This window comes from Melanaphis sacchari, unplaced genomic scaffold (assembly GCF_002803265.2).
Source record: "Melanaphis sacchari strain LSU unplaced genomic scaffold, SCAv2.0 Contig32_pilon_pilon, whole genome shotgun sequence".
Taxonomy (NCBI): domain Eukaryota; kingdom Metazoa; phylum Arthropoda; class Insecta; order Hemiptera; family Aphididae; genus Melanaphis; species Melanaphis sacchari.
This window is the reverse complement of record NW_020271199.1, coordinates 974,507-986,721: the sequence shown is the minus strand read 5'-3', so window position 1 is coordinate 986,721 and position 12,215 is coordinate 974,507. Positions and strand designations below refer to the sequence as shown.

The window sequence follows — 12,215 nt, the reverse complement described above, 5'->3', positions numbered from 1 at the left end:
GGGATACGTAAACGTTATCAAAACATTTTACGAGGCAGAAAATTATATTTAAAAAAAATTAAAAAAATAGTGAGGAAAATAACGACGGGACATATGTTGTTTACCGGCATTTCGTTGTACGATTTGATGTTTGATAATACATTTTCGGTTTTTATTCTTATCATTAAAGTATCTTTTTATTTGTTTTATTTTAGTGTGTGAAAAATTATTTAATTTTATATTTGTTCAATTTTCTTATTTTCTTTAATCGCACGAGGGAGAATGTAATTGTTTGTAATTAACTAACTGGCGTGAGTCTTAAACAATTTTCGTCTGATGCCATCCAGTGATAACAATTTCAGATAATCTTTAAAACTACAACTATAAAAATATGGCGATTCAAAGGAAATATCTTCTCAAATACATTTTATTCATAAATTATGTACTGAAGTCGTGTTTTAACAGATCCAAATCTCAAATTTTACGGTCAAAAATGCTTCATAATCTTAGAATCAACATTCTTTTTGGATCTGAAATACATTTTAAATGTGTTCCTGATAATATATTGGAAAAGCTAGTAACACATCATTATGACAATATAACGATTCTAAAACACAATTTAGAAATTCAGAACTGTATATTTGTCAGCCAAGAAACGCTAAGCAAATTTAAATTAAGCAACATGCAATGGGTATTAGTTAATGTTAAAACTACAAGTTCCCAAAAGCTACCCATATCACACTATAACAGAATAGTAGTGTTGTCCTCATACAAAGAATCTGATTGCATTCTAAGTTCGATAAATTTATTTAATCTATGTAATCAAAATCATACATATCAAGCTTGTATGTTGAGAATTATCAAACCATTGAAAGACTTTGAGCCAAAAATAACACAAAAAGTATTAATATCTGTTATGAAACCTTTGGTATTTAATGCAGATATACAAGTACTACAGGATAAAATACTTTACAGTTATTTTTCTCTACCAAAATGTGTGTCAATAGGAGATATATTAAAATTGGATTTAAAAAAGACTTATCCTGAAGCAGAATATTTAATAGAACCTAATAGTATTTCAGTTTTATACATACAAATAATTGACATAGAAGAAAGAAATGTGCAAATACATTTATACAACTGCAAAAATAAATTTTATGTATCTAGTTTACATACTAAATTAAATGAATTTGAATATTCCACCAACACATATTTACCTACGGAAAAAGAATTTGCAATAAACAACCTAAAAAACTTAAGCATAAATAATTTCAATGATTTCATTCTGAACATATTTCCGGGTGGAATGAACGATGAAGGAGAATCAATTGTGTCGATGATCAAACCATTTATTCAACAGAGACATAGAGGTAATAAATTTAATATTTTATTATCATCTTATATATCTGACCAGGCAATTATAATGCTTAAAATAGCAATATTTCATTAACTTTAAAAAATGAGAATATAGTAGAACCTTAATTATCTGAAATAATTAGAACTGTAGAACTGAATCTAGTTTAAGAAAGCAAAAGTTCAGTTACTGGAAATATTTTTATTACTTTTCATGGTGTATCATGAAAATAATTTTACATTAAAAACATAGTTAAATGTGTCAGATCAATGTGATATACCTTATATACATACATACATATTATCATGAAAAAACATTGTATTTATAATTATGTATATTCATTTTTTTTTTTTTATAAAAAAAAAAAGATACATGATTAAATCTATGAGCGCTACAAGTTACAACACATATTGATGTTCATTTACATAAATTGCAATATGGATAATCAAGATTTTACTATATTTTAAAACATTTATAATTTTTTTTTTTTTAGATTTTCAATCTTTGAAACCAATTTTCTTAGTTTATGGAGTTAATGGTTGTGGCAAAGAATTATTAATTGAATCAGTGTCAAAATATCTTGGAATACAATACATATCTCAATGCTGTTTTAACTGGCCTACAAACAATATTGTTCAGTTTAAAAAAAGAATAGAATACTTTTTTGACGATATTAGAAAATTGACACCCTGTTTATTACACTTGGAAAATATTGAAGTAACTATAAATATATTTTTTTAAATATTTCATTTTTGAAATAATAAATAGTACTACTCAATTACAGGCTTTATGTTTATCTTCCACTAAAGATTTAGAACAAGAAATTTTGGATATATTTATCAGTCAAATAAATGTTGAAACCAAGAATCCTATTATAATTATTGCTACTGCAAACTCCAAAGAAGAACTAAGCCCTGTTTTCTTAAGACTTTTTTTACAATGTCAACAAGTCGGAAATTTAAATAGAACTAACCGAGAACAACTGTTGAAATGGATATTAAGAAGAGATTCTATTGCATTAAATAACAATATGATCAAAAAAATTATAGATCATACTTCAAGTTTTAATTACATAAATTATATGACACTGCTACTATTAGCTGCAAAGTAAATTTAATAATTAAACTGTTTCATGTTTATAATAAATAGGTATACCTTTGTTAATTTATTTATGTATTTTATTTTTTAAGGAATCATATGGCTGTACATAATACTAAATCTACTGATATAATACTAGAAGATTCTGATATAATGCTTTCAATAGGTTTGTAAATAGTTATTTCAAAATCTATATTAAACTATGTGTCTAATTTCAATATTCATCCTTAAAGACAAAATAAATTTAATGTTCACAAAATCAATTGGAGCACCTTCAATACAAGTTGTTAAATGGGATGATGTTGGTGGTTTAATAAATGTAAAAGAAGAAATTATGTCTGCATTAAAACCTTCAGCATTTAATATGAGGAGATCAGGTAATACATTTCATTAATTGTAGAATGATATTGGTTCATTTTGATAACTTACTGCATTGAAATATGATCACCTAACCTAGCTGTACTGCATTAAATTGACTTTATTATGAAATACTTTTTTTTTTTGATTGGAGATTTCTATTCTATATACCATAAATAAGAAGAAAGCACATTATAGTCAACTGCAGTATGTCAGTAGTATTTGGTACTAACATGTATACAGTATATTACTAAAAATTAAATGAATAAATAGTATGCTAATCGTCTTTTAAACACAATTTAATGACTCTTAATTGGTTTATTTAATTTAATTGAACCATAAGATTAATTTAATTCATTTTTAATTTAGAAGTAATAACTAATAATTGTTTATAATTAATATTTCAAACATTTTTTTTTTTTTAAAGAATTTAAAAAATTTAATTTTGTACTTAGGAATATTATTATATGGCCCACCTGGAACTGGAAAAACATTATTAGCAAAAGCTGTTGCAACTGAATGTAAATACAATTTTTTATCAATTAAAGGCCCTGAATTACTTAATATGTACATTGGACAAAGTGAAGCTAATGTACGAGAAGGTAAATATTTAACAATGCACTTGTATATTTTATTTAAAATTCCTCTTGTAAAATAATAAGTGTGTATTATATGAAATTAAAATACTTTAACTAATATTTAAAAATATTTATTAGTGTTTAACAAGGCTCGTTCAGCTGTACCCTGTATTTTGTTTTTTGATGAACTTGATTCGTTAGCTCCAAAACGAGGTCAAAATGGAGATTCTGGAGGTGTTGGAGATAGGTAAAGATTTTTTTTTATTCTATAATACAATTCTTTTTGCATATTATATACATTTATAGAGTTGTATCACAATTGCTGACCGAAATGGATGGAATGACATCAGAAAATCAACAAATATTTGTATTGGGTGCTACAAATAGACCAGATCTTATTGATTCTGCACTTTTACGCCCAGGAAGGTAATCTATTTAATATCAATAATTTTATTATGTCTTATTAAAAATAAATATTTATTTTAGACTTGATAAAAGTATTTATGTTGGTGGTTGTAATGATAAAGAATCAAAACTTCATGTATTAAGAGCATTAACAAAAAAGTATGTAGAATTGCATTAAATATATTAAACAATACTAATTTTTATCTTATATTGACATGTGTACAGTGTCCATGGAAGACATAACATTTACTATTTACATTATGTATATGTTGTATAATTTTATTTCATTTCAGATTACTTATAAATTTTATAACCTTATGTATATTATTTTTAAAACTGTTCTAAAAGTTTTAAACTTTTTAGATTTAACTTATATTCAGATTTTCATCTAGAAGATTTAATAAAGCATCTACCTGACCAAGTAACAGGGGCTGAATTGTACGGGATGTGTCACAATGCATGGCTAAATAGTGCTAGAAGAGTTATTCAAAAACGAATAATACATATTAATGGTAAATTTTTTTTGTTGTAACACAAATGCTTGTGTTGTTGAAATTATATATTTTTTACTAATATAAGTTAAATGAATACAGTTTTACTAAGGATTCTAACTTATTTCAGACAAACAATGTGCAATTGATGACAATATAATGGTAACTAAAGAAGATTTTATGAACGCCATGAGTAAAAGTTTTATCCTAAAATAAATGTTCACATAACTAAAACTAAATATCCGAAATAATAAAAAAAAAATAAGACTGATTTTATTTTTATTATTTATTACATTTCATTTTAATTTAAGGTGTATTTTCTTGGTCGCGGTTATATCTGTTAGATAATTTTAAAAGTACATTATTATTTTACAAGTCGGCATTACCAATTGAAATTGTTTATAGTTAGTACAAAATATATTGATGAGGCTTTTTGATATTAATTATTAAAATTTTACTTGGAATATTTGTATTATTTATTTATTTCTTTTTTGTACCTTTATTTTATTTAACCCCAACTTGTTTTAAATATTAGTTAATCTTACATTAGCCATTTGACTAAGTTATTCATCAATCACCTTTAGCTAAAATATATAAATTATAATGTAATATAGTCCATTTTTTTTTTTTTTTTTTTTTTTTTGATGAAATAGTTATCATAAACATAACTTACATAATTGTTTATTCTCAGTTACATACATATTACCTGCACCTTAACCTCTGATGCATAACTTTTTAATGAAATTTTAAATATTATAAAATTATTTAACCATTTGGTATTTTATTTATTAATAATAATTTTAATATATAATGGTTATATTACAACATTTATTTTTAGTTTTAACTGCAAAGGTTAGGTTAGGCTTCCTTGATAATAACAACAATAATAATAATAATTTACGAGGTCTCTGAGAGCCATGACGCACAGGTTGAAAACCACTGCATTAAACAATTAAATACAAAATTATATAAATAATAAGTTATGCAATAATTAAAATTATTTTATATAAAAAAAATCAATGGGTAATCAAAATAAATATAGAGATCTTCAACTTAAAAAATAAATACAACTAAAATTAATCAAATATTAGGATCCAGTAAAATACAAATTTGATATGGAGGACCTATGCCGATTGTTAAGTGAGAATATATAAACAATTGGATACATTTTTTTATTAATGCTAATGTTTAATATTTTTGTTAAATTAATAGTTAAAATGAACTCAGAAAGTTAAATACCACAAATAAAACAGATACATATTAAATTTTTTTAAAGGAATAAGTTATGAAAGACATTAAATCTATTTTGAATTTATTTTTATTATCACAGAAAAATAATTAAAGTAAACATTTTTCAATTTTAATTAGAGTACACAATCTTACTTTTTCAGAAAATACTTAATTTTTTGATCTGATTACGTTAGACAGAATTGGGTCATTTTTAAATTGTAACAGAACATATATCATAATATGCATAGTAAGGTTTATATTTTTAATATACTTTGTTACTATAGTAGATTATTTTAACTTGATTATGACTTCACAATTAAAACTAGCTAAATGAAAGCCATTTCAAATTTAATATGATAAATACATTATTTTTTTGATTTATTAATGTAAATGTCTTATCCTATAAAATATTTAATGTAACTTGATTAAGAAAGTTAAATATTTCCTAAAAACATCACACTTTTTATAATTTTTAAATATAAGTTAAATGCAACCTATTATTTTAGGTATTTTTCAATTAAAGAAAAACAACATTAATTATTTTAAAAAACATGGTCATATTTCCAGCATGCATAATTTTGAATGTAACTTGTAACCGGCATTGGTCTTGACAAAATATTTTTGGGACTATGTCAATCATTATTTACCTCCAAACTTAGAAACTAGGTAAAATTTCACTATAATCTTATAGAACAAGTAAAGTATCAATGATTTCCTAGCATGAATTAAATAAATACAAAAATATAACTTTACATATAAATAAGTTAACGCAAGGAAAATTAATATAATTTATCATTTTAAACATTCAATTCCGCCAGTTTTTTTTCAGGTGTCCATACTTTTATTACATCATTAGAGCCTCCATAAACACAAAATCGTTTAGTGTCGTAAGTAGCACAGTTCATAGGTATAGATATATCGTTAGAAAAAGGTAAATGTTCACCACTTTCAATATCAAATATTCTCATTCCTTTTTTCGATGGGAAAAATACGATGTCTTCTTTCAAATGTTCAGTAACAGCAAACTGATAATCTTTAAAAATATGATTCTTGTTTAGGTCACATAACAGTACAGGTTCATAGTGATTAGGACGTAGTAGACCAGTACTAACTTCCCTGTAATGAATTAAATATTATTAGCAGCTACTAATTATTTTTTTTTCAATAATTAAATACAATATTTCTAAATATTGAAAACTACTTTAATTTTGGTTAAGAAATGAGTTTTGATTTTTGTTTTCAACCTCATGATGAAAAAAGTTATTATTTAATAAAATAAAGTGAATCTAATATTAAGGGATCAATATTACATGAAAATGCATTAAAAATTAAATAATAAATAGTCCACTAATTTTGTAAATGTCAATTGATTAATTAACTATTCTATAGTAATATATATATATATTTAAAATAATCAAATATGATTTTAATTGTTAATAAAATAATAAATAATAGTTATTACCAAGTGTTAATGCCTCCAATACTATCCACAGATATAATATCATTTCCGTAATTATAAAAACGTAACCCAATGACTGGATTAGTAAGGCTTGATACAGGTGCACCAGAATCATCCCTTTGAAATTTTAAAACATAATTCAATTGATAACGAATATCCCATAAGTAAATATTTCCATTGTCATTGCCAGTAACATATTGTAATTCATTTAATGGATGCCAACTGATAGTTCTTATTGGTTTGTTTTCAATATTTTTCATAGTCATTACAACAATACCATGGAACATATCAATTAAAAATACATGTCCTTCTATTCCTGTCACTAGAAAATAATAATATTTTTTCATTTATTTTTTGAGTTAAAGAAATTAATTAATTCTATGCCTAATCTATGACATATTTTATAGTAATCCAATCAATTTTTCTAAATTAATTTCAAATCTAAATTATTAAGTACCTGCAACCAATTTATTAGCACTATATTTTTTTGCAGCCATTACATGGTTTAAAACTTTTGTACGCATTTTCACAGTTTCAATTATTTTACAAGTAAATGAATCCCAAAAATGTACAGAATCCATAGTGCAAACAGTAAATACTGTACCATCCCAAAGCCAATGTGCTGAATTTGGCGAACCATTATTATCAATTGGGTCATGTGGAATTGTCATTCGCTTCATTTGATCAAAGATTTTAACATTTTGGGATACATTATAAATAGCTACACTGTTGTATCTGGATATGACAAGTAAACTAAAAAATAAGAACATTTTAAAACTATAGCTAAAGGTTATAAATTCATTATTTTATGTTAAAAAAGTAATATTGTTAAAGGAAAACAATAATTAATATTTCATTATTTTATGCTATCTTTAAACATTTTTACAAAAGTACAAACCATTTCAAGGTAAAATTAAGCCTAATTATATTTTATATTATAGAAAGCATTTTTTTTTTATAATATAATTATTTGTAAGCTTTCCAAGACCTACTAAATAATTAATTAACAAACTCAAGACACAAGAATTTAAGTGGTATCACTAGACACCCCCTTCTATCAAGCTTACATGTCAATACTTCACAGTAATAAAAAATTTAACTAGGTATTGCATTAATAACACTTACATATTGTAAATATTCTTTCATAAAATAATTGAAAAAAAAAAAATTTCCAAAAAATGGTAAAACGATAAATTATAATTAAGCCTAACTTGAGTTCAATATATAAGTATCCCACCAAAAGACAATATTATATTCTTAATGCTTATAGATATAGAAATAATAAAAGCTTTTTAAATATCCTATACAACCCAGAATATTAATTTTTACATAAAATATACATACCATTTACTTTCTCTTGGATCGACTTCCATACCTAAAATATCATCTTGTACAAAATTTGGAGCACCTGTTCTAATTGGATTAATGTAAATTGCAGGCAAAGACGTTTTATGAAGTGAATAAGCGACATTATTGATTTCATTAATAATTGTACGACGTTTATATTCCATGGAAGATATAGCTCCTATGGAGCGTTGCATATCCAAATCAATAATACGATTTGATTTTCTTTTCTGTTCAAAATGTCAAACATAACAATAAATATATAATTCATAGTAATATTATACTAACAAATTATAATATATTTTAATATATTGTTTTCATAAATAAATCCACCAAAAACTAATAAATAATGTCAAAATATCCGAAACAAGTCAGAATTTAAATTTTAAACTTTTGAGAGTAACATAAGTATCTAACAAATTCAATAAATAAAAAGGATTGTACAAGGCTGTATGCTTTAATGACTACTGTAGACAAGTAAAGAAATATGATAGTCAGTAATTCAAGAGAGCCATTTGAAGTATCAAAGTGTATACATTAGTAGCTCTATTTAACCGATACTAACATGACCTGCATTCATTTTATATTAGTGCAAGTAATAATTCATATAACAAAATAAATATCAAACATTTTATGAAGTATTGAGTATTAGTAGGTAATATTAAATAACATATTTCTTTATGAGCATCGTTTATATGAATACAAAAAAGTAGTGTACAACAACTGTAATAATTGAAAAGAGAAAGAAGTGAAAAGCTCCAATTGTTATAGGCTTATAGAAATATATATTTCGTATCATCTATAATATAAATTAGTGATGATATTGAAATTTACTGTATTACTGTCATTTCTATGACCTGGTAGAAGAAACTATTAAATTCATCTAAACATTTAACCACCCTATTTTAAAATGAACAATCATATTGTTTAAATAGGGATATTTTACCAACTCAGCGATTAGGATATATTATAATCTTTACCTTGGGACCAACGCCAAGTGCCCGTTGCATGTTGACAGAAGTCGTTTGAGCGTGTAACAAAGCAGAACCAGGCCCTCACAAAACACCGTCGCCTGTTGCCGACAGTCACTTCTGTCAGCTAGACTACACGAATCCACCAGCACAATCACGAAGTAAGTAGTGTTTCAATTATCAAACTGTGCGACACGCACCTATGGAGGACACGAAGCTCGAGCAACGGCTGTTAAGACTACCACGGAATGTACTATTGATGAGGCAGTGGTGATTGTCGGTGAACTGATAGGGTGTGTTACAATTCGCTTGCGTCGTCAGGGTTAGATAAGGTAACACGAGTGGTGAGCGCAAGTCCGAATCACCGACGGTTGGCACCACGGGTAGTTAGTTTGAGGCCGACAGGATTCGGGGTGCCCGATGTGTTTGTTATAAGTCGACTGCGCACCGATATGAGAACCCGACTTATCATAAAATACTATTCAAAATGTCCTAATAATATTGACAATACGATTAAATAGACACGATATTATGTTTTAGATTATGGTGCGGTAACGAAAAAGTACCTACGCTTAAGTATAATAATGTGATTCAAGCCAGAAAACCGTAGTTGGTTATATCTAAGAGCATAATATTATCTCTAATAATATTTTGAATTCGTATTTGGTAGTTATTATGCCTACAAATCATATCACATATTTTTATTTGTTGATTGTTTTGCTTACAGATAATGAGATAATAAAGAGGCGTGGTTTCACAAAGCAACCAAGAGATAGGATCATGGTCATAGATTAGAGATTACTTTGCTTAACTATAACTAAAGACAGTGAAGACCGATTGGCGGTTATTAAAATATCAAATTAAGCAATATTGACTGTTGAGCATAGAAAGCAACATATTACAAACAATTTATTTTAATAAAGCATTAAGTACATTTTCACTAGAGAAAATGCACAGAAAATTATTGTTATGTTCTTCACTTTTACTATGTATGCTATGGTAGTTGATACTTAAATTTTTATGTATTTTGATAAAAATACTAATGTTATAAATGAATTATTTTTTTATTGGATTAGAATTTAGAACTACCTTCTCTATATGAGATATCTATTGCAAAATTACTGAAATTGAAATCGGTTATTGAAAATTAAAATTAAATAAATACACCCCAAACAAACGTATTCAAATAAAATAATAAATATGTATAATCTCTTCTTAAAATTATTTAAATACAACAGGTAAATTTGTTAATTGAATATACATTTTAATGCAACAATCAATTAATAATACCTAAAATTTGTTAATAAGTTATAAATATCACTTACAAATTAGCTATGACTCTTGTCATCTATTCATATTGAATTAGTATTAAAATATAAGTATCTATTTAATAAGGATAATAGTCGCTAGCGACTTTGTAATACTTAGTTGGCTGAATTTTCGTCTCAGTGGCCTCTCGTAAGTGGGCCAGACTTATTGTACTAAAATCCTAGGTATGCCACTACTGCCACTATTGAAGTTGTTACCAAATGTTTGTTATTTTTTTGTATTTTATACATGGTATAATTTTCAAAATATTTTGATTATTTTTTAATTATTTATAGATAATTTTATAGTTATTTTATACTTTTTTTAGTTGGGTCTTAAGATTTAACATGTTTTTAAAGAAAATTTTTAGATATAAAGTAAAATTATTATGAGAGAAAAAGGATATAGAAGGAAGATGAGATACATTACTTACGTTTACACATACATCAACATAAATTTGATTATATGATCTAGGAGTTAATATTTATTTTGCATATTAAATGATTTTATCCTAGATTCGATTAGTCATACACACTAATGAGAAATTATCATTTACTATGATTTAAGGAAAATTCTAATAAAGTGAACTTATAAGTAGTAAGTTTTAAAGTCCCTATGTCTGTATACTGTCAAACTATTTAAAAATGGATATTTAAATATTATTTATCAAATTTAATGGTGTATAATTTAAGTAAAATAATGGAACAAAAAATAATCAATGTACCAAAAATAGACAGTCAAAATTATTATAAATTATAATGACAATAATACATACAATACAATAAAATATACATTTTTACATAAAAGTTATTTTTTCTTAACAATAAAAATTAACAATATCGACTTTTAATCATAATACCTATATATATATTTAATTTTTATATACATAGGCGGTATGTACAAATTGCAATCACAAAAATAATTATTGCACAAAACAATTATTAAAATCAAAATATTACAGTATGACTATTTATTATCTTTGGTGAAAATAATATTAGTGTAAAACCGAAGATTGTCAATCCTAACACTTGGACCATGAGAAATAGTATACAAATTAAAAATCAAAAAATCTTAAACATAAATCAATATAATAAAATATACATAATTTTGTTGAACTTAATAAAATACAAATTAATGTATTGAATATCCATTAAAATTTAAAAGTTTAACATTTATGAATTAATTCGTAACATTCTAACTATGAGATACAATTTAAAATAAAGGATAATGGCAGGTACAATTATACATAAAATAGGTAAATATAAAAATACTCAAATATAAATCTATAAACTTATTTTAATTTATAATATTTTAACTGTTGTCTCATAAATATTTAAATATATTAAGGTCATAAGTACAAAATACAAAATTACAAACGTATAACTGTGCATTATATCTACTAAAATGAACAGTGGCCCATGAAAAATTACTAGTTTAAAACTATGTGGCAAATGATAATTATTTTACCACTTAATATTAGTAAAGCCTCAAATGACACCACACTGTCACTAAACATAATAATATAACTTTATTTCTAAAATTTATGTATATATAAATGTATGCATCTAATTAATATTTACCCTTTTATATTAGAAAATTAACATGTTTATGAAATAATTAAAATATTAAAATTGCACAAAC

General features: G+C 24.9%; 2 protein-coding genes across 3 annotated transcripts; one reads left to right on the top strand and one right to left on the bottom strand.

Moving 5' to 3' along the window:
• Positions 1 to 55: 55 nt before the first annotated feature.
• On the top strand, positions 56 to 4,654 carry LOC112596522 (peroxisomal biogenesis factor 6). The gene is made up of 11 exons (XM_025342243.1): positions 56 to 1,349; positions 1,827 to 2,050; positions 2,118 to 2,440; positions 2,524 to 2,597; positions 2,665 to 2,808; positions 3,244 to 3,390; positions 3,505 to 3,613; positions 3,673 to 3,792; positions 3,853 to 3,930; positions 4,135 to 4,283; positions 4,393 to 4,654. The coding sequence occupies exons 1-11, from the start codon at positions 371 to 373 to the stop codon at positions 4,476 to 4,478; spliced, it is 2,433 nt and encodes an 810-aa protein (XP_025198028.1). The 5' UTR covers positions 56 to 370; the 3' UTR covers positions 4,479 to 4,654.
• A 1,331-nt stretch (positions 4,655 to 5,985) lies between these two features.
• LOC112596530 (DNA excision repair protein ERCC-8-like) lies at positions 5,986 to 9,918 on the bottom strand. 2 transcript variants are annotated; one of them, XM_025342261.1, is made up of 6 exons: positions 9,837 to 9,918; positions 9,276 to 9,758; positions 8,296 to 8,525; positions 7,409 to 7,704; positions 6,955 to 7,273; positions 5,986 to 6,608 (listed from the first exon to the last, which is right to left on the bottom strand). In XM_025342261.1, exons 2-6 carry the CDS (start codon positions 9,303 to 9,305, stop codon positions 6,290 to 6,292), a joined length of 1,194 nt encoding a protein of 397 aa, XP_025198046.1. In that variant the 5' UTR covers positions 9,306 to 9,758; positions 9,837 to 9,918; the 3' UTR covers positions 5,986 to 6,289. The 2 variants fall into 2 exon arrangements, with proteins under 2 accessions (XP_025198046.1, XP_025198047.1); XM_025342262.1 differs by having other exon boundaries at positions 9,833 to 9,898.
• Between the last annotated feature and the right edge of the window lie 2,297 nt (positions 9,919 to 12,215).

Coding starts and splice junctions, on each gene's coding strand:
- LOC112596522 (XM_025342243.1), top strand. CDS start 371: ATGGCGATTCAAAGGAAATATCTTCTCAAATACATTTTATTCATAAAT. Junction 2,441..2,523: donor CTGCTACTATTAGCTGCAAA/GTAAATTTAATA, acceptor TTATTTTTTAAG/GAATCATATGGCTGTACATA. Junction 3,614..3,672: donor TCTGGAGGTGTTGGAGATAG/GTAAAGATTTTT, acceptor ATACATTTATAG/AGTTGTATCACAATTGCTGA.
- LOC112596530 (XM_025342261.1), bottom strand. CDS start 9,305: ATGCAACGGGCACTTGGCGTTGGTCCCAAG. Junction 7,274..7,408: donor TGCTAATAAATTGGTTGCAG/GTACTTAATAAT, acceptor ATTATTTTCTAG/TGACAGGAATAGAAGGACAT. Junction 6,609..6,954: donor ATTGGAGGCATTAACACTTG/GTAATAACTATT, acceptor AATTCATTACAG/GGAAGTTAGTACTGGTCTAC.